At 50.0% G+C, this 22,692-nt stretch overlaps 1 protein-coding gene across 1 annotated transcript in view; it reads left to right on the top strand.

The window, feature by feature from the left end:
• LOC116950930 (neurotrypsin-like) overlaps positions 1 to 21,858 on the top strand; it is a 60,525-nt gene extending 38,667 nt beyond the window's left edge. The window contains exons 7-15 of the mRNA XM_076073379.1: positions 255 to 433; positions 2,914 to 3,055; positions 4,304 to 4,672; positions 5,278 to 5,468; positions 6,357 to 6,432; positions 14,134 to 14,256; positions 16,897 to 17,270; positions 18,491 to 18,639; positions 21,573 to 21,858. Coding sequence (XP_075929494.1) covers positions 255 to 433; positions 2,914 to 3,055; positions 4,304 to 4,672; positions 5,278 to 5,468; positions 6,357 to 6,432; positions 14,134 to 14,256; positions 16,897 to 17,270; positions 18,491 to 18,639; positions 21,573 to 21,737 — 1,768 coding nt within the window. The 3' untranslated portion in view covers positions 21,738 to 21,858. The remainder of the gene's footprint in view (positions 1 to 254; positions 434 to 2,913; positions 3,056 to 4,303; positions 4,673 to 5,277; positions 5,469 to 6,356; positions 6,433 to 14,133; positions 14,257 to 16,896; positions 17,271 to 18,490; positions 18,640 to 21,572) is intronic.
• Positions 21,859 to 22,692: the final 834 nt, after the last annotated feature.

Below are 22,692 nucleotides of genomic sequence, written 5' to 3'. Positions count from 1 at the left end.
CTTCGTACGTACAACCGTGCTCATCGGAGGTGCGGGTGAAGGGCACCAAACTAAACATAAAAAAGCGGTTATAAAGAAATGGGTTTTCAATCGAGGTAATTTAAAAGTGCATCGCTCCAGTGGCTTCTTAATATCGGAAGGAAGAGCGTTCCAGACGGCCGCAGAAGCTCACCTGAAACCGCCTCACGGTTTTCACTGCTGCTGTTGCTGCTGGTGATTTCGTTTTTTGTCCTTGCCGTTGCCGCTGGCGGTAGCGGGCAGGCCCGGGCGGTGACGTCGGCGCGCTTCGGCGAGGGCGTGGGCCCCATCTGGATGGACGAGGTGCGCTGCTTGGGCCGCGAGGACTCGCTCGAGTCGTGCCCCCGGGCCCCGTGGGGCCACCACAACTGCCTGCACGGCGAGGACGCCGGCGTCGCCTGCAACCCGCACCAAGGTGGCGGCGGCACGACGGGAATCTCGCTCTGCGATGGAGGCGTCTTGACGGGCCGTGAGCCAGTGGGGGGCGGGGGGGGGGGCGTGGGGTGGCACGTGCCCCCCCAATGATCCGATCGAAATCCCTAATTTCGATCGGATCATTGGGGTTTATTAGTAATAAATCGGCATTTTGCGACCCCCACTGCCACTGTGTAGCATATTATTACGTGCCAGGGACTCCATGAGATGATAGGACAATAGTCTGAGTCAATAATTGGCAATAAGTAACGACAAAGCAGTTATAAGTGACTCACAGAATTGTGCGCAGTTGCGTATACAGTCCACGACTTCCCTGAAGGCATCAACACCTTCAGCGAGCGCGATGCCGATCACACAACGCGGTTCGAATTGGACCCTCGATCGACGGCTGCGTCATCGCCGCACACGCGTCGAGTAACAAGCAAGGGACAAGCCCTTACTTACTAACAACTCCTTACTTACTAACAACTTACTTACTAACTCCTTACTTACTAACTCCTTACTTACTAACTCCTTACTTACTAACTCCTTACTTACTAACTCCTTACTTACTAACAACTCCTTACTTACTAACAACTCCTTACTTACTAACAACTCTTACTAACTCCTTACTAACAAGTCCTTACTTACTAACAACTCCTTACTTACTAACTCCTTACTTACTAAGTCCTTACTAACAACTCCTTACTTACTAACAACTCCTTACTTACTAACTCCTTGCTTACTAACTCCTTACTTACTAACAACTCCTTGCTCACTAACAACTCACTCACTAACAAGTCCTTACTTACTAACAACTCCTTACTTACTAACAACTCCTTACTTACTAACAACTCCTTACTTACTAACTCCTTGCTTACTAACAACTCCTTACTTACTAACAAGTACTTACTAACTCCTTACTTACTAACAACTCCTTACTTACTAACAACTCCTTACTTACTAACTCCTTGCTTACTAACAACTCCTTACTTACTAACAAGTACTTATTAACTCCTTACTTACTAACAACTCCTCTCTCATTTTTCATTGCTGGAGGGGTTGCCCCCCCTACCTGATAATCCTGGCTCCACCCTTGATCTCCTTTATTTTGTTTTCAACAGATGACCAGTAAAAGGGACGGGTCGGAAAGTTAGAGCAATAAGCGATACAGAATTTATTTTTCTACACGAGAGGGAGTGCAAAGTATAGGCAACGTAAGTAAATCACAGAAAAACACTCTAAAGTATTTTTTTTATTTTAGCAGGTAAAGCCCATTGAGGCATTATATTTTTTTCAAAAGTGACCTGCCCCCCCCCCCTCCACCTAATGTCTCCACCAGAAGTTACCTCTACAGGCCATCGTGTGGTCAATCCCAACAGGCTGAGGAGGAGGGTAAGGTCACTGAGCGTGGGCATTGGGAGTGGTTGAGCCACCCAGAAATGTTGTATCCTTAGCCTAAAGCCTGCTGCGAGTTCAAGCGGCACTTTGTGGGGGGGGGGGTCATCACCTCCTTGCGTGAACTGAGATGTTGGTGTCTGCGTCGTGTAAAAGTGTAATGACAGGGTGACACCTACCGGCCTGTAAGGGTCATTACGGTTATAGCTGTGTTACATAACGCCTTATTCTGAAGGGGTGTGTCTGGGGTAAAGGTTAAGGGCGGTGTCAGTCGAGAACCTCCGGGAACCATCTCGAAGGGTTTAGAAGGTTCTAGAAAGGGGGCGTGGCCAGAGGTGGAGCTTGGCCACGCCAGGCGGATATAAGGAGCACCGAACCCGAACTTCGGGGCTGTTAGCGTGGGGTCTGGGTCCTGGTTGCGTCGCTGCCGCCGTCACCTCTTCGTCTTGGACCACGTGGCTGTTCTTCTGCAAGAGCAGCTCCATCACCGCCGCTACGCTCGTTGACCAGCCAGCGTAGCGCAGGACGGAGACGGGCTGCGTGTTTGGACAGCCTAGGGTGTAGCCGCGTTACGAAGTGTTTCGCCCTGTGTGCTCTTAATGAATAAGAAGCCTTCTACTAGACGTGCGTTGGAAGTCGCTCGCTACAAAGGTAAAGGTGCAAGCCTGCGATTGCTCGCTCGTGCAACCCCTGGCAGAATGGGCCGTCCATGCTAGGGTGCTCCGGAATGTTCCGCGAGGGGGTGGTTATTTTTCCGTGGTCTTAATCTTCCACCGCTGCACCGCGTCGCCCTCGACCTGCCAATTTGCAATTGCTGAGCGGGCACGGCTGGAGGTGGGGGGGGGGGGGTAATTCAAGAAACTTTCCCCGCTTGCGTCCACGTGCGTATGCGTACTCACACGCGCCGCGGTGGCGACATGTTAACTACCTCGCCTGTTATGCAGGAGGTCGTGGGTCCGATCCCAACCCTGGCGCCTGACGCCGCCAGCGACAATGCAGACCGCGACCAAGGCACTGCCCGGCTGGCATTTGAACGCCGCTCGCCGTATCTGTCCCCGACCCCCCCCACCTCACCGCCTGCAGAGGGATCCGTCCGGCTGGTGGGCGGAAAGGGCAGCCACCAGGGCCGGGTGGAGATCTACCACGACGGCGAGTGGGGCAACGTCTGCGACGACGGCTGGACTATGATCAGCAGCCACGTGGTCTGCCGCCAGCTGGGCTTCAGGTGATCATGTCGCACGCTGGGGAGGGCCCACGGGTTACGCCGCGTGGTCAGCCAATCGGCGAGGCCGCTTCCGTCTACGTGCGCGTGCGTACCCACGCACGTCTGTGTGCGTGTGGGGAGCGCCGGCGCATCGGTTAGCGCGTTGCGCTTTGCGGCAAACACCAGTGACGGTTACCTCAACCGGTGCTGGGCCCTCCTCCCCTAGGTCGACTCGGCCTCAAATTATTTCCTGGTGCGGTGTGTAAACATCGCCACTGGGGATACAAAGGCGGTCCGGCGTGATGCTGACCACACAGCCCCATCGTGTGCCGTGCCGGCCTTCATAGGTGCTCGCTAACAGCACTTGCCTCAACAGTCTGTTAAGGCTACATGGGGGATCTTTGTCCTTGTGTGTAAGACCAGTAACGATTATCTGAACCGGTCCTGGGCCTCCCCTAGGTCAACTCGGCCTAATATGAGTTTCTCGTGGAGTGTGTAAACATTTGCACTGACAAAACAAAGCCGGCCGGGGGTGGTGCTGGACACCCATTCCATCATCTGACGTGTTGAGCCTTCGTAGGTGCTCGCTAACAGCACTTGCCCCAAGAGTCTGTACAGGCTATACGGGGGATCTGTGTCTATGTATGCGTGTACCCTACGCGTGTTTGCAAACGCGTCTCTCCCAAGTGCTTTAAGGTTCGTGCCGCGTTATTGTTCAGAATGATGTCCGACATTTCGCTCCCGGTTTCAGTTCAGGAATGAGCTTCCCGGCACGTGGAGCGAAACGTCGGACATCGTACACGGCCCAGCTCTCCCTCCTGACCCGAAAACACCCGGGAGAGCCATTCGGCACGGCCGTGAACACCCACACGGCGCCACATGAACCTTATGGCGGGACCCCGGGGTGCGATAAGCCCCCGGCTCTCGCATAAACTGCGTTGGGACGTCATCTTATGTCGGTTGAAGGCGAACGACACGGCAATCTGTTCCTCTCGATGAGCTCTACACGATGCGCTAGTCAAAGTAAAAAAGTTTCGTTTCTTCTGCGCATTCGTCCTCGCTGCTGCGCTTGGACGACACGACAACAGAGCGATCCGCGCCAGGCGGGTCGCGGCGTTTGTGTTCGCGGTGGGACGGAGTCGCCACAAACACATTAATTAATTGCGATTTTGACTTCCAATTATGTTTGCGCGAGTCCATCGCTACGCGCACACGCGTGTCCACGTAACCTGTACACACAGATGCGCGGTCCGCCCACCCTACCCGTAGCGGCGCCGACCGCCCGGCTCGCGAGTCCGAGTTCGGGCCCGGTTCGGGCTTCGTGTTGCTGGACGAGGTGTCATGCCGGGGCGGCGAGGCCTCGCTGCTCGCGTGCCCGCGCAGCGAGTGGGGGCGCCACGACTGCTCTCACGACGAGGACGTGGGCGTCATTTGCCGTCGTCACGGCGACGGTTCCCGGCCGCCCTCCTTGAAGGCGGCCCCGGCACCGGCCCCGGCCCCGCGGCTCCGCCTCGCCGACGGGGAGAGCGAGCGCGAGGGACGCGTGGAGGTGCTCGTGGACGGCCGCTGGGGCACGGTGTGCGACGACGGCTGGGGCCACCGGGAGGCCGCGGTGGTGTGCCGCCAGCTGGGATACAGGCGAGACGACCGTGCGCCGTCAGATCTGTTGGAGGCGGCCGGCCCGGTCGGGCGGCCGTGGCGGTCGGAGCGCGCTTGCGACAGCGCCGCCGAGATTCTGGCCGCTGATCGAGCCGCGTCCTCAAGTGTAGCCAGTTGATGACACAAGCCCGGTCACCGATGACTGCATGAAGATCACGTCACGCACTGTCTTGCATTGGCAACAACAAAAACAATCCACCTCTGAGAATTCATCCTCATTGTCATCACAATTAAGGCCTCCTCAAGTCACTGTCGCCTCTCACGGTCCCACGATGTGGCAATGCGTGGAGCCTCTGCATACGAGCTCATCTCTCCAGTGGACGTCCTCGCTGACGTGTCCCCTACCTTGGCCACCACTCCTTTCTAGCGACGTGTCCTTTCCCGAGTCTGCTTAATTTAAACCCCATCGGTCAACACGACGTCCGTGGCTTGCGCTACGTCGTGCAATCCACGTGTTCCTCTCCCCGTCTCTCAGCGTAATCGCGAGCACCCGCGCGTGCTCCTTTGGGCACCCTTCTCCGCCGGTGACGAGTTGTCCTGGGCTTGCCGCGTGACCGATGCCCGTGCTGTCGTTGTTCACACAGCGGGCCGGCGCACGCGTGGCCCATGGCCTACTTTGGCGAGGGCGAGGGCCCGATCCACCTACACAGCGTGCAGTGCTCCGGGCTGGAGGGATCGTTGCACGAATGCGTACGCTCCCCTGGGGACCCCCACGACTGCCGGCACAGCGAGGACGCTGGCGTCATCTGTGACGAGAGCGGCGAGCGCGGCAATGGTACTCGCTCACGTGCTCGCTCACCTTATCGCTCTCTCAGTCACTCGCTTAATCGCTTGCTCGCTCGATCACTCACTCGTTCAATCAATCACTAACTCGATCACTCGCTCGATCGCTCACTCGCCCATGCAATCATAAATCCGCTCACCCATCCGCTCGTTTACTCACCCATTCATAAATGCACTTACCAACCCATTCATATGCATGCCTCCTTCATGCCTCCTTCAGTCTGACATGCACATAAGCACTACACACCTCTTGTTCATGTATTCACCAATCCACCAACCACTCACTCACCCACATTGTCACCCAATCACACATCCATTCACTCACTCACCCACCCACTCGCCAAATCACACGTCCTCTTACCAAGGCCGTAATTATAATATAAATTGGGGGGGACACACCCCCTCCCCCCCCCAATATTAAAATATGCTCAAAATGTCCCCCCCCAATATATTGCTATAAAATATATTTCTGTGTATATGATTGTGGTTATGGTTGTACTTTATTAATTCCTAACCTTTGCCATTACATACAATGAAACAAGAAAAGGTAAAAAAAGAAACAGCAGAGCAATACAATACAATATTAGACATTGTTGTAAAAAACGAAATAAAACGTCCATCCTATGTGTTAGTGAATTTTTTTTTTATTTCAGGCAGGAAATGGCAGGAATTTAGTTTTCAAATTTAGATTTTTTTTCTTGGGGGGGACCCCCAGACCCCCTGGAAGATTTGGTCCCCACCCAATGTTGACTCCATGGCTACGGCCTTGCCTCTCACTCACTCACTCACAAATACATACAGTATGCTCGCACAACCACCAACAGGAGAGTTTCCCAGCTACTTGTGAAGTGTTTCCCCTTCGCCCCCCCCCCCGATGCAGGCGTGGAGGCAGGAGTGTGCGGCGTGCGTCCACTCCGCAGGGGCAAGCGCATCGTGGGAGGGCGCAGAGCTCTCAGGTGAGCGTCCCGATGCCTCCATGTTCGTATACATCTGTAATAAGAGAGTACACCGACGGTCGCCGACCGGCTGGATAGGCTCCGCTGTATCAGCCATAAGCCAATCAGGTTAAGTGGGATCATCTGGGCCGAAGTTCAGGGGTGGAGCTCAAGGGTGCTCGCGGGGAACCATCGGGAAGGTTCTAGAAGGGGCGTGGCTAGAGGCGGGGCTTGGCTCCGCGCGAGAGGGATATAAGGGGAAGCAGGAAGAGGCTCGGGGCCAGTGTGGGAAGTCTGGAAGCGGGACGGCGTCTCGCGCCTCCGGAACGCCAGCGGCCACGTGGCGGTCCGAGGGTTGCCTCCTTGCGCGCAGCCGGCCAGCGGTGCGCAGGAGCGGGGAGCGCGAGCGAGCCGTGCGCGGGACGGAGTCAACGCACGCCGCGCAGAGGAGAACGGAACGGTTGATATCCGAATGAAGGAGCGTGGAGCTGTTCGGCCGACACAGATATAAAGAAAGAAAGACACAAGTCAACGTTCGTCGTCGAAGTGTTTTATCTTGCACATCCTTCATTTTTCGTCTTGCATATTAATTGAAAACCATGAACGTGCAAGATGTTTTTGTCGCTCAGTGTTTCATTTCATTTCCATCCAGAAAATCTGTGGCTTGTGTCCCATCACAGTGGCGAGATGTTTACTACCTCGCCTGGTACACAGGAGGTCGCGGGTTCGATCCAGACCCTGACGCCTGCTGCCGTATATTTTGAGTTTGCGTGTTTTGTCTCCCCGTGCTCTCGTGGATTTTTCTCCGGGACCTCCGTTTTTTTCCCTCCACATTCAGAACCGACGCGCGTTTCAGATAATTTGGCTGCCATAAATTTCCACGCAATGAGCCGCTTCGTTGCGCTACCATTTGTGGCCAGGCCATTTCTGAAAAAGAGCTATGTAGCTCAGTGGGCCTTAACTGGTAAAATAAAATAAGTAATATTTTAAATAACTTTTAAAAAAACACGCTTTAATAAAATGAACCGTACTTGTACTCAACGACTCCACGAATGGCCCCGAGGCTTGCCATAATGTAAGGGGCCGTGGTCATTTACAGCCAACGTCAGTTGACCGTGGACAATTAGAGCCAAGCCGAAACATAACGTATAAAAAAGATCGTTTTAAAATATATGCTTTTCATTTTTTTTTATGATAGAATATAGTATTGCCATCAGTATGACATAAGTATACCAAGTTGGCAGTCGATACCACATTGGGAAGTGGGTTAAAATTGAGTTACAAGATTTGAGGATAAAACAATAACGACAACAACAGACAGAGTGAGTTAATAAAAAGCGTGTCGTAAAAACAGTTTCGTTTTTAGTTTTCGATCGATTCGTGATACGGCACACTGCTACTGCGTGCGCCAGGTAGTGCCTGTGATCTTATGTAGGTTAAATGTGCGACCCCTGATTAGCTGATTGATGTAGGTTAATGGGGTGACCGCAATTGGCTAATTTGGGGTGAAATCCATTGTTGAATGCGCTTGTGTTGTATTGAAAACTATTCTATATTACTGGCTGATAGAGGTGAACACCGGGACCCGGGTTTGGTTGGTACGAGGTGAAAACGGTGACCCGTGTGCTCGTTTTTTTTTGCTCTGATTTCAACTTGCTTGTTCTTGCCCTAAATGTCTACTTGCCTCATTGTTACCCTCTGTTTTACGTTGTTGAATCTTGATTTGAAGCTTTCGTGACTGCAGGAATCCATACTCTTTGGTTATTTCGGCAAAGTCACGTAGGCAGGAAAATAAAATGAAAATAAGATATCACGACGTTTCGATCGCAACACAAGCGGTCGTCCTCAGGCGGAAAAAATAATCCAGCAGTGGAACTGTTGGACCAGGAAGAAACACAGCGAGAGAGCTGTTACAACAACAAGGAGGTTATAGATGTAGTGTAGGAAGAACACAGCGAGAGAGCTGTTACAACAACAAGACGTTATAGATGTAGTGAAGGGTGAACACAGCGAGAGAGCTGTTACAACAACAAGACGTTATAGATGTAATGAAGGAAGAACACAGCGAGAGAGCTGTTACAACAACAAGACGTTATAGATGTAGTGAAGGGTGAACACAGCGAGAGAGCTGTTACAACAACAAGACGTTATAGATGTAGTGAAGGAAGAACACAGCGAGAGAGCTGTTACAACAACAAGACGTTATAGATGTAGTAAAGGAAGAACACAGCGAGAGAGCTGTTACAACAACAAGACGTTATAGATGTGGTGAAGGATGAACACAGCGAGAGAGCTGTTACAACAACAAGACGTTATAGATGTAGTAAAGGAAGAACACAGCGAGAGAGCTGTTACAACAACAAGACGTAATAGATGTAGTGAAGGAAGAACACAGCGAGAGAGCTGTTACAACAAGGAGGTTATAGATGTAGTGAAGGGTGAACACAGCGAGAGAGCTGTTACAACAACAAGACGTTATAGATGTGGTGAAGGAAGAACACAGCGAGAGAGCTGTTACAACAACAAGACGTTTTAGATGTGGTGAAGGAAGAACACAGCGAGAGAGCTGTTACAACAACAAGAGGTTATAGATGTAGTGAAGGAAGAACACAGCGAGAGAGCTGTTACAACAACAAGACGTTATAGATGTAGTGTAGGAAGAACACAGCGAGAGAGCTGTTACAACAACGAGGAGGTTATAGATGTAGTGAAGGAAGAACACAGCGAGAGAGCTGTTTCAACAACAAGACGTTATAGCTGTAGTGAAGGAAGAACACAGCGAGAGAGCTGTTACAACAACAAGACGTTATAGATGTAGTGAAGGGTGAACACAGCGAGAGAGCTGTTTCAACAACAAGACGTTATAGATGTAGTGAAGGAAGATCACAGCAAGAGAGCTGTTACAACAACAAGACGTTATAGATGTGGTGAAGGAAGAACACAGCGAGAGAGCTGTTACAACAACAAGACGTTATAGCTGTAGTGAAGGAAGAACACAGCGAGAGAGCTGTTACAACAAGGACGTTATAGATGTAGTGAAGGAAGAACACAGCGAGAGAGCTGTTACAACAACAAGGACGTTATAGATGTGGTGAAGGAAGAACACAGCGAGAGAGCTGTTACAACAACAAGGAGGTTGTAGATGTAGTGAAGGGTGAACACAGCGAGAGAGCTGTTACAACAACAAGGAGGTTATATATGTAGTGAAGGAAGAACACAGCGAGAGAGCTGTTACAACAACAAGACGTTATAGATATAGTGAAGGGTGAACACAGCGAGAGAGCTGTTACAACAAGGAGGTTATAGATGTAGTGAAGGAAGAACACAGCGAGAGAGCTGTTACAACAACAAGACGTTATAGATGTGAAGGAAGAACACAGCGAGAGAGCTGTTACAACAACAAGACGTTATAGATGTAGTGAAGGGTGAACACAGCGAGAGAGCTGTTACAACAACAAGACGTTATAGATGTAGTGAAGGAAGAACACAGCGAGAGAGCTGTTACAACAACAAGACGTAATAGATGTAGTGAAGGAAGAACACAGCGAGAGAGCTGTTACAACAAGAAGACGTTATAGATGTAGTGAAGGAAGATCACAGCAAGAGAGCTGTTACAACAAGGAGGTTATAGATGTAGTGAAGGGTGAACACAGCGAGAGAGCTGTTACAACAACAAGACGTTATAGATGTGGTGAAGGAAGAACACAGCGAGAGAGCTGTTACAACAACAAGACGTTTTAGATGTAGTGAAGGAAGAACACAGCGAGAGAGCTGTTACAACAACAAGACGTTATAGATGTAGTGTAGGAAGAACACAGCGAGAGAGCTGTTACAACAACGAGGAGGTTATAGATGTAGTGAAGGAAGAACACAGCGAGAGAGCTGTTTCAACAACAAGACGTTATAGCTGTAGTGAAGGAAGAACACAGCGAGAGAGCTGTTACAACAACAAGACGTTATAGATGTAGTGAAGGGTGAACACAGCGAGAGAGCTGTTTCAACAACAAGACGTTATAGATGTAGTGAAGGAAGATCACAGCAAGAGAGCTGTTACAACAACAAGACGTTATAGATGTGGTGAAGGAAGAACACAGCGAGAGAGCTGTTACAACAACAAGACGTTATAGCTGTAGTGAAGGAAGAACACAGCGAGAGAGCTGTTACAACAAGGACGTTATAGATGTAGTGAAGGAAGAACACAGCGAGAGAGCTGTTACAACAACAAGGACGTTATAGATGTGGTGAAGGAAGAACACAGCGAGAGAGCTGTTACAACAACAAGGAGGTTGTAGATGTAGTGAAGGGTGAACACAGCGAGAGAGCTGTTACAACAACAAGGAGGTTATATATGTAGTGAAGGAAGAACACAGCGAGAGAGCTGTTACAACAACAAGACGTTATAGATGTAGTGAAGGGTGAACACAGCGAGAGAGCTGTTACAACAAGGAGGTTATAGATGTAGTGAAGGAAGAACACAGCGAGAGAGCTGTTACAACAACAAGACGTTATAGATGTGAAGGAAGAACACAGCGAGAGAGCTGTTACAACAACAAGACGTTATAGATGTAGTGAAGGGTGAACACAGCGAGAGAGCTGTTACAACAACAAGACGTTATAGATGTAGTGAAGGAAGAACACAGCGAGAGAGCTGTTACAACAACAAGACGTTATAGATGTATTGGAGGGTGAACACAGCGAGAGAGCTGTTACAACAAGACGTTATAGATGTAGTGAAGGAAGAACACAGCGAGAGAGCTGTTTCAACAAGACGTTATAGATGTCGTGAAGGAAGAACACAGCGAGAGAGCTGTTACAACAACAAGACGTTATAGATGTAGTGAAGGAAGAACACAGCGAGAGAGCTGTTACAACAACAAGACGTTATAGATGTAGTGAAGGGTGAACACAGCGAGAGAGCTGTTACAACAACAAGACGTTATAGATGTAGTGAAGGAAGAACACAGCGAGAGAGCTGTTACAACAACAAGACGTTATAGATGTAGTGAAGGGTGAACACAGCGAGAGAGCTGTTACAACAACAAGACGTTATAGATGTAGTGAAGGAATAACACAGCGAGAGAGCTGTTACAACAACAAGACGTTATAGATGTAGTGAAGGAAGAACACAGCGAGAGAGCTGTTACAACAACAAGACGTTATAGATGTAGTGAAGGAAGATCACAGCGAGAGAGCTGTTACAACAACAAGACGTTATAGATGTAGTGAAGGGTGAACACAGCGGGAGAGCTGTTACAACAAGACGTTATAGATGTGGTGAAGGAAGAACACAGCGAGAGAGCTGTTACAACAACAAGACGTTATAGATGTAGTGAAGGAAGAACACAGCGAGAGAGCTGTTTCAACAAGACGTTATAGATGTAGTGAAGGAAGAACACAGCGAGAGAGCTGTTACAACAACAAGACGTTATAGATGTAGTGAAGGAAGAACACAGCGAGAGAGCTGTTACAACAACAAGGACGTTATAGATGTGGTGAAGGAAGAACACAGCGAGAGAGCTGTTACAACAACAAGACGTTATAGATGTAGTGAAGGAAGAACACAGCGAGAGAGCTGTTACAACAACAAGACGTTATAGATGTAGTGAAGGAAGAACACAGCGAGAGAGCTGTTACAACAACAAGGAGGTTATAGATGTAGTGAAGGAAGAACACAGCGAGAGAGCTGTTACAACAACAAGACGTTATAGATGTAGTGTAGGAAGAACACAGCGAGAGAGCTGTTACAACAAGGAGGTTATAGATGTAGTGAAGGAAGAACACAACGAGAGAGCTGTTACAACAACAAGACGTTATAGATGTAGTGAAGGAAGAACACAGCGAGAGAGCTGTTACATCAACAAGACGTTATAGATGTAGTGTAGGAAGAACACAGCGAGAGAGCTGTTACAACAACAAGGAGGTTATAGATGTAGTGAAGGAAGAACACAGCGAGAGAGCTGTTACAACAACAAGGAGGTTATAGATGTAGTGAAGGAAGAACACAGCGAGAGAGCTGTTACAACAACAAGACGTTATAGATGTAGTGAAGGAAGAACACAGCGAGAGAGCTGTTACAACAACAAGACGTTATACACGTGGCTAAGGGCAAGCAGGCGGGGTCTGAGCTGGAAAGGAATTCCATCCCCGCACGCAAGCACGTCAGTTGTGTTAATGGGGGAGATTAGGGAGAGAGAGATTCGGACATTTTGGACTCGTGGGTTCTCGCCTGGTTACACAAACTCAACTTGAAAGCTTGGTAGAGACGGGGGAGTACCCACACCTTCACCACCACCACCACCACCACACGCAACCTTTAAATGTCCAAATCATGGGCCACTTTGTTGAGCTCTCATTTGTGGCCAGGTCGCTTCTGAAAAAATAAGTGAATACCTCAGAGGTCTTTACCTGGTAGGATGGGTATGGTTGAGTGTTGTATTTCTATGTGTTTGGGTGATTTGTTTACCTTTCGTGTACTTTGAACGACTATCGTGTTTTTGTACTGTTTGTTGTTGTAACGTTCTTACCCGACCCTACTGGACACCTGTCAGATAGAGCTTTATAGCTCATCGTATTCCTCCAGTATAGATAAATATTCTGATTCCGAACAGTGCCGGATTATCCTAATAGCAGAAGTAGCGACATATACTACGGGCCCCACACTTTCAAGGGCCCCGCGTTAAACGCTTTCAAGCTATCAATTCCGGCTCAGTGATTCTGCACTTGCTCTATTACTATAGTACTATACCGCCTTCAACTTTTATGAACGACTGGGTGTTTAAGGTTAGCGATTTGTCCTATTATCTGACTGTATAGCAAATGAAAAAATACAATTGATTTACTATGCAAGTTAGAAATTTGTGTTTTAATAATTACGTTTTTTTTTTTCAACGTACGGCCACATCATGACATATGCTACAAGCCCCGCATTAGCTGAATCCGGCACCGATTCCGAACCTGACGATCGACCAACCGTGACCAACCCATTGCTACCGCTGGGTGGGCAGAGTTTGGAGGGATTGAAGAAAGAAGCCCGTTGTTTCAACTGCCGTGCCTGGAGATTGAAGCGGCGACCTCAGTCTCAGATGCCCTTTGTGCATCAAGGCGGCGTCCCAGCGGCAGTGAATAATGTTACGGCGGCGTTTCCAAACACGACTCGCTCGACTCTCGAGGTTTCCGTTATTCGCACGCTTATGTTTGTACTTATCCGCGGTGGAATATTGTTAAAGCCTGTTTATGTTTTCCCCTAATGGCACGGCAAATGGATTTTTCAGGGGGTTTAATGGGCCCTTGACATCACTTAGCATTGCAGGTTTTCAGACCTACCATAATGCGAAAAGGCAACAGCATCGTTCACATTGAAAGCTAGGATAGATTTCACTTAAGTCGTGTCACCCACTTAGCCCCTATAATGCAATGGCCTCTTGCGAAGCAACGCATTAACCTGATGGGCAATGATGTGATGATACAGCAAGTCGTAGATAGTTGTTGTTGTTGTTTTAAACCGGTCTGTGCAGAACTTTTTGAGTGTTATTCCCTTCGTATGCGTGGGGTTTCTCCGGGCACTTTGGCTTTCCTCCTCCTCGTGCATTTTCTATGTCAGAGGGAGATGTCTCCTCCTCCCACCCACCTTCGTTCCCTTGACGTCCGCGGATTTTGCAGCTTGTGGAAAAATATTCAAATAAAACCGGTTTCAATCTTGTCGTGGGCCTTGTCGTGCCACAGGGGCAGCTGGCCCTGGCAGGCCTCACTCAGGCTGCGAGTGCCGGGAGGCCAGAGCCGGCTGCTGTGCGGAGCGACGCTCATCGGCACCTGCTGGGCCCTCACGGCCGCTCACTGCTTCAAACGGTGAGCGACCCCGCGCTCAGTGACTCCCGGCGCCCGGATCGTTGTATGTATGTACAGTACTTTGAACTTCTTTCGCACCGTACGTAGCCAACCGTGCTAATCGGAGGTGCGGGGGAAGGATGGCAAACAAAAAACCGTTTCCCCCCCCCCCTCATATTCCTCAGGCGAGGGATATGAGGGGGGGGGGGGAAGCCCCTTGCTGTGAGCCTGCGTGAGCGTGGTTTAAATCGGTCAATGAGATTTGAACGCTGACAATTTCAATGCCATTAGGGGGTGCTCAGTAACCCCGTGTACTTTTATTCTGTGTCGACGGATTCTCTCCTCAATTTGCAAAGAAGAATACAAAATGACTTGAATTAGCCACTTTTTATTTGCAAGTCAAACATTTGTTATAGATGCTTTTTCATTTAAAGGATTATCCACTTATTGATACAGAGCGAGATTCAAAAGTGTGTGTTTTTTTAAATCTCCACAAAAATCCACGCTCCCGATGAACCCTTCCTCCTTCGCTTGGCCACAGCTTTTGAAAGTTCACGAGTTCATGGGGCTTGGAGGGTCTGGCTCATCTTGCGCACATGCACGTGCGTTCGCAAGTGTCTCCGGAGGATACGTAAGGCGTTGACGTTCACTTGCGATCATTCATAAATAGTGAAATTGATCAAATGTTTGTATGTACGTTGAACTTCTTTCGCACCGTACGTAGCCAACTGTGCTGGGGTGGAGCCCCGTATTGACTCGCCGCCGGTGTCAAATATCAGTTCGGCGTTTGTCTGCTTCAACGAATGCCACTGGAAAATATTGGTCTGGGAATCCAATAGGTCAGTAGCTGAAGAAAATATCGGAATTATTTTTTCCGTTAATTATTAATAACTTCTCACATCATTGCGCATTGGGATCCTAGGATGGAATGCGCATTATAAATTTGAATTATATTATTTTCATTATTAACATCTCACATCCTTGCCAAAATACAATGTTTCACATGCTTTTCAACACTCCTCCGGTTTTCTGAAAAAACAAATCAGCTGACAAAATAGGCCCACGTGACAACTTGATTTTTATTGGCTCTGTCGGGTGGTGGAGGTGTTTTAGTTAAAAAAAAGTTTTAACCTTGCACCTACACACCGATGTAACCCAAAATAAACGAATTATAAATGATCTCACATCGTGGCTTCGGGTCCTTGGGCTGAGTGTCTCGTGAGGTACTTGCACCAATTAGAACGCTGTGCTGGCATCTTAGAGGGTCCAGGGTTCAAGCCCCGAGGTTGGGCTCTTTCTCAGGGAGCTCCCCTCGTCTCTGTTGTCAGGGCGCTGATCTACAACATCGCAGGGCCTGGGTTCAAGCTCTGGAGCTGGTTTGTCTATCGATGGGTCCAATGCCTGTGTCATGACACAGAGCCATAATTTAGGAGGACCTAGGTTCAAACCCTGACCACGGGTTAGAGGGCTGATGCTGCTGTGTCACAATAATGAACGATAGCATCCAATGGCGGAGTCAGGATTTTCAGGTAGAGGGGCAACCCCTCCAGAAATGAAAAATTATAGAGGAGTTGTTAGTAAGTAAGGACTTGTCCCTTTTTATTCGCCGCATGTGTGGCGATGGCACAGCCATCGATCGAGGATCGAATTCGAACCGTGTGGTGTGATCAGCATTGTGCTCGCTGAAGGTGAATGCCTTCAGGGAAGTCGTGGACTGTATACGCAACTGCGCACAATTCTGTGAGTCACTTATAACTGCTTTGCCGTTACTTATTGCCAATTATGGACTATTCTATCATCTCATGATAATATGCTACACAGTGGCAGTGGGGGTCGCAAAATACCGATTTATTACTAATAAACCCCAATGATCCGATCGAAATTAGGGATTTCGATCGGATCATTGGGGGGGCACGTGCCATCCCCACTGGCTCCGCCAGTGATAGCATCTGACGTGTTCAGTGTTCTGCAAAACACGGGGGGTCCGTGAGAGGGAAATCCAACAGGCGTGCCAGCATTGGCAGGCTGGCCTTTTGACGGACTAAATGAACAACTGTGAAAGAGTGGAGATTTCAAATTCGGTGTTGAAATGTGGTGGTGGTGGTGGTAGTTTGAGGCAGGAGTAATGCTTCTGTTGCTGCGCGGGGCAAGAGAGTTGTATAGATCTTTAACAAATCGACAAGTGAAAGCACGTGTGGCCTTTGACGATAGGTGGATCTGGAGGATTCTTGAGGGTGTCACGGAAATGTCGGGTCAGCAACTTGAAAGCGGTGTACCAGTACACAAGGTGCTGCCCATGTAACCAGCAAGAGGAGGTCGTGAATGGAAGGACACGTGAGCAGGATGGAGGGAGGGCACGTGAGCGGGACGGCGCCATGAGGTCGGCGTTGCTGCCTCTGCTCACGCTTAACATTCACCGCTGCTTCCACCCGCGACTAACCGTAGCTACAACACAACACAACCGCCATTCGCCACTAAATGGCGGTGATGTCATCATGGCGCCTGTGGCAGGCCAGGTGCACTTTGAGGCCACGTGGAGTATCGAAGGGTCGCTGACAGGAGGTCACGGGTCAGACCCTGGTGCCATGGGTTGACTGATCGAGGTGACTGACTGATGCACCAGCTGTGCCCCCCCCCCCCACCCCCCCTGCTGTACAGCAGCTATGGCACCAACAGCACACGCGCGTACGCGGTGCGCGTGGGCGACCACCACTCGCTGGTGCCGGAGGCCGCCGAGGAGGAGATGCTGGTGGAGCGCGTGGTCACCCACCCGGGCTACGACGCGGGCTCGGGCTCCAACCAGGACGACATCGCTCTCGTGCAACTGCGGCGGCCCTCCACCGCGACCCCGGCCCGTCGCTGGCCCGGCGGCGGGGAGGTCGGAGGTCGGCCCGGCCGGCCACGCGGCGGCCGCATCGAGGAGGAGGCGTGCGCGCGGCTGAGCTCGCGCGTGATGCCCGCCTGCCTGCCCGCGCGGCGGGGGGACGTGCGGAGGACGACGCGGGGGTGCTACGTGACGGGCTGGGGCGACACGGGTGAGACGGAGGCGGGGTCGTGCGCTGAGCCGCGTCGGCGGCGGAGCATCCGCGACGGTCGTCGGGTGGCTCGGATTTAGTTTTTGTCGTTCTCGCTGTCTCGGCAGGCGAAGGTTTGTTAGACGGCGAGTCAATTGGATGTTGTTCATTGTTGGTGTGAAGGGGTGGGGAAATTATGCCCCCCCCCCCCCGTCCCCGCAATTTTTTCAGGTCAGCCAATCGGTGGCCTTCATGAATCCTTTTTAAAACCTAACTCGCTAATTGCTGATCCTCGGTACACTGCGTTACTAAATCGTCTTAGCCTGCAACTTATTAATTTAGTCTCGTCAGAGCCAGGCATCCTTTGGTGGGGAGTCGTAATCAACATCATCATCATCATGTACGTACGTATGTATCTTAAACTACTTTCGCACAAACCGTGCTCATCACAGGTGCTTGAAGATTCCCGTCTAGTCATAGTCAACGATAACAAGATCCGCAACGTAACTTTGCTGACTGTTAGTCACCAATATGAACAATATTACCATTGCCCGGCTGTTGGCATGGCGACACGGAGGATCTTTGTCCTTGTGCAACATCGTGGAGCGGGAGTGTCGCGGTTAGCGCGCTGCGATTGGAATCCGGCCACCGGAGTTGGATTCCCGTTCACGGCCAACCTTGCTGACGATTATCCGAACCGGTCCCGGGCATCCCCGAGTGTGGCTCGGGCCTGTGCGGTGTGTAGAACATCACACGAGGGAGACAAAGGTGGTCCGGGCGTGGTGCTGGCCGCCCACCCTCTCGTGTGCCGTGTCAGCCTCCTTAGGTGTTCGCTGACAGCACTTGCCCCAAAGTCTGTTCAAGGTTATTCGGGGGGTCTTTGTCTTTGTAACTTCCCGTCCGTAAGTGTCAATTGCGTGCATGTGGGGAGCAGTGGTGGAGCGGTTAGCGAGCCGCGCTATGAACCCAGCGACCCGAGTTCGATTCGTGCTCACGGCCAACATCAGTACGGATTATCCGAACCGGACCCGGGCCTCCTCTAGGTCTACTCAGCCTCAAATGAGTACCTGGTGCGGTGTGGAAACATCGTCACTGGGGAGACAAAAGCGGCCGGGCGTGGTGCTGGCCACCCACCCCCCTCGTTTACCGTGCCGGCCCTCGTAGCTGCTCACTGACAGCACTTGCTCCCAACATTCCGTTAAAGGCTATACGGGGGATCTTTGTCTTTGTTTGCGTGACAGGCGTCGCGTACTCGCGCACGCTGCAGGAGGCGCGGCTGCCCCTGCTGCCCCGGCGCTTGTGCCACCAGCACTACGGAGGGCGCTTCCTGTCGGAGCGCATGCTGTGCGCGGGTGGCATCAGGGACGGCGCTCGCGTCGACAGCTGCCAGGTATCCGGCCACCGTTGCACTAAAGCTGACTGAAACTCAAGCTGAAATAGTGCTTGTTCCACAGTGAGATCGGTCCCCTGTCAATGGAAATGTGGAATTGTGAATTAGCGCAATCCGCGATGCGCTGCCTCCCAAATAGGTAGACTGCAGACAGACAGCACGAAGTTAATCCTAAAAAAATTAAGCGAAATTTTTATTTTATTTTACCAGGTAAGGCCCACTGAGCTATTTAGCACTTTTTTTCAGAAGCGACCTGGCCACAAATGAGAGCTCAACAAAAGTGGCTTATCGTGTGGAAACATACAGCCGCCAAATACTCTAAAATGCCTGTTTCTAAATGTGGAGGGAAAATCCGGAGGACCCGGACAAAAGAATCAACGCGACCACGGGGAGAGGGAGCACGCAAACTCCAAATATACAGCAGCAGGCGTCAGGGTCTGGATGGAACCCACGACCTCCTGTATACCGGGCGAGGTAGTTAACTGTGGTGGGACGCAAGCCACAGATGTTCTGGATGGAAATTAAATTAAACAAGGAGCGACAAAAACATCTTGCACGTTCATGGTTTTCAAATAATATGCAAGAGGAAGAATTAAGGATGTGCAAGATTTACTAAAGATGTATACGAACATGCAAGATTTGTCCTTAGTCGAATTCACTTTCCAACAAGGTCAAACAAACCTCCGTGACCGACACGACGTCGGGAGGCATTGGTCAAGCAGTGGATCGATAAGGGCCGTCAATTATTTGTATTATACATGCAAATTAGCCATTCAACAAATAATCTAGTGATCGATTGAAATCCACACTTACGATGATCATGATACGTGCAACAAATTACAACAAACCGCGTACGAAAATTAGATTGAAACGTCACAATTTTGGCTAACGACGAAAGTCTGACCGAAGCTCCTGACCGGGATTTCAACTCGCAGTGTTTTGACTGCGAGCCGCGGACGTTCTTTAACGCTACGCCGCCCGGACGAATCGCGTTGTTGCGTCGCTGAACAAGTCTTGTCAGAGTTGCAGGCGCGCACTCCCTCGCCGAGAGCCTCCGGCGATACATCGCTCCGACTGCAAATAGCCTTGGTGCTGCAACAGGCAGTTCATCCGTCTTGAGTGGCAGCCGGAATTCATAATTGGAGAGAGGGGAACGCGATCCGAAATAGTTGCTCGCTCGCTGGAAAATGCGGCTGTTGCGATTGCTGAATACTTTAAAACGTATGCAGTTCGTTTTTTGCACAGCTTCTCAAATGGGAGCTGTGTCATGGGTTCGATCCCGACCCTGATGCCTGCTGTATATTTGGAGTTTGCATGTCTCTCTCTCTCCCCATGGTCGCGTGGATTTTTCTCCGGGTCCTACGGTTTTTCCCTCCACATTTAGAATAAACATGCGTTTATATTATTTGGCTGCAATACATTTCCACATGATGAACCATTTCGTTGAGCTATCATGTGTGGCCACGACGCTTCTGAAAAATATCTATATATATAGCACAGTTGGCCCTAAACTGGTAAAATAAAATAAAAATTTTATCGTTTTATAGTTTAGTTTAAGGTTCAAATCTGTAACTCCTTGCAGACTGCTCATCAGTTTCTGGTTTCATCGTAAGGGTCCATGGAGAATTGAAAACAATTTCGTCTCCTACTGATGCAGAAAAAAATGCTTTTGGCCCGTAAGTGCACGTGCGCGTAGAGAATGCGTGGAATTTCATGGCGTGAAAGTGCTGCCCCCTGCGTGTGGCTGAGAGATCGCTTGATGAGATGTCACAAGCAGTGACAAGCAGTGCCGGATTAAGCTAGTGCGGGGCCTGTAGCATATGTCATAAAGCGGCCTTAAATAAAATAAAAACATAAATATTAAAACGCAATTTTTTTACTTGCATAGTAAAGTAATTGTATTTTTACAGTTGCTATACAGCCAGACAATACGACAAATAGCTAACTTTAAACACCCAGTCGTTCATAAAAGTTGAAGGCAGTATAGCACTATAGTAATAGAGCAAGTGAAGAATCACTGAATCGGAATTGATAGCTTGATAGCATTTAGTGCGGGGCCCTTGAAAGTGTGGGGCCTGTAGCATGTGTGGCTACTTGTGCTACGAGGATAATCCGGCACTGGTGAAAAGCACCATTCATAGCAAATGCGTCATCAAGCGTTGATGAAGAGTCCTATAGTGGGGAGACTTCAGATGCAAGTGTTGTGACATCTTCGCTCATTGTGAGAGTTGTCCGTGCAAATTTCAAGATTACATGGCAAATCATCATAATCATAATTTACAGCCCTTTATCAGTCCACTGCTCCTTGGGATGAAAAAATGTAAGTATGAAATAGCAACGACAGCATTTTTGGGATAAGAATAAAAAATAGCAACTACAGTTTATATATATATTTAAAAATGCTTTTGATCATGTGTGGATTATTATCAACTCGCGAAGTAATTTCCTGTTAAAACATTTACCAATGGCATTTATTATGGTGACGATTGCGGAAGCATCCGTTGCTTAACCCTTTCCAATTACTGGAATAAAATGTTTAATAATAAAAAAAACATCGGTATCAAGGCTCCCACAAGGCCATGCGGATGGGAGTGTGGCACAGTTTGGTGCCAGCTATCATAGAGTGCGGCGGTCGTGTCGCGACAGTTCTCTGCGGTGAGTACAATGTCTTTAAAAACAACGGCTCTACGCCTCTCTAAATAAAATTAACGCTGAGCCTCTTGAGATTCATCGGTGAACCTGTCACTCACCCTGCAAACGTGCAGATGTCTCGGAACGGGAAAGGGGTTCATTGTACCGTGTTGACGATTGTCTACCAATGTGATTTAAATATTAGCATCGCGTCAATCGGCTGCTCCGTTCTCTCTCGCGTGGCCCGTCCGTTGGCCTCGCGACGGCGCTCGCCAACGGCCGCCTCCTGCCCCTGAAACCAGGGCGACAGTGGCGGCCCCCTGGTGTGCGAGCATCCCGACGGGCACTGGGAGCTCCAGGGCGTGACGTCGTGGGGCCGCGGCTGTGGCCTCCGCGACTCGCCCGGCGTCTACACCCGCGTGTCGGCTTACCTCGGCTGGATCCGGAGAGTCTCCCACATCACGTGACGCTTCCCGAGCGTCGACAGGAAGGCGCGCTGGTGTCGACCAAGCGACTTTGTTTTTGGTCGCTAGATTTTTGCGACTTTTATTTTTCCCTTCCCTTCCCACCCCCCCCCCCACCCCCCCACCCCCCCACCCCCCCCCCCAACGACAACTTTTTTTTCAAATCTGCTCGCGACAAATTTTGCCACTTTCCGGGGCATCATGTAGATTTGGGAGAGATTCGAGGTTTTTAAGTATTAAGGATGTTGTATCATCATCCTCATCAGCCACAGTCAATCCACTGCTGGATGAAGGCCTCCTCAAGCCACTACCGTCTCTCATGATCCTGCGGTGTCATGGTCCACCCAGCACCTGCACGCAAGCTGATTTCTCACTACTTTTAAAATCCGGCAAATTATCAAGTGACATCTTTAGCGACTTTCTGAGGCTCATCTGGAAACGTTTCCACTTTACGGAATGCTGACAAGAACCTCAACAAAGCCCCTCATCTGGTCTGGCTTTCAGATTTGTGGTGAATGTAAAAAGGTCAAGAGGTCATAATTGCTCGTGCCAATTATGGGGACCAGACATACACACACCTAGACATCACTTCTGTCTGCCAGATCCTGTAGTTGTTGCAAAGCCAATGGCTCGACCTTCATGACACACTGCTACAGTCATCATCAGTCAAGGCCAATCAGCTGCCTGATGATGCCCCCCCCCCAAGAGAATCTGTGAAAGTGAACTCGATCAGGCACTGGAAATGAACCTTGGAGTTCGAGGACGGTGTTTACACACACGCAGCAAAGACAAAGATCCCCCGTATAACCTTGAACAGACTTTGGTGCAAGTGCTCTGAGCGAACATCTATGGAGGCCGACACTGCACACGAGAGGCTGGGCGGCCAGCACCACACCCGGCCGCCTTTGTCTCCCTCGTGGCGATGATTACACACCGCACAGGGTACTCAATCGAGGCT

This window comes from Petromyzon marinus, chromosome 41, assembly GCF_048934315.1.
Source record: "Petromyzon marinus isolate PM22_M1 ecotype Great Lakes invasive population chromosome 41, UKy_Petmar_22M1.pri1.0, whole genome shotgun sequence".
Classification (NCBI taxonomy): domain Eukaryota; kingdom Metazoa; phylum Chordata; class Hyperoartia; order Petromyzontiformes; family Petromyzontidae; genus Petromyzon; species Petromyzon marinus.
The sequence above is the reverse complement of the archived record's forward strand: the minus strand, read 5'-3'. Positions and strand labels throughout refer to the sequence as shown.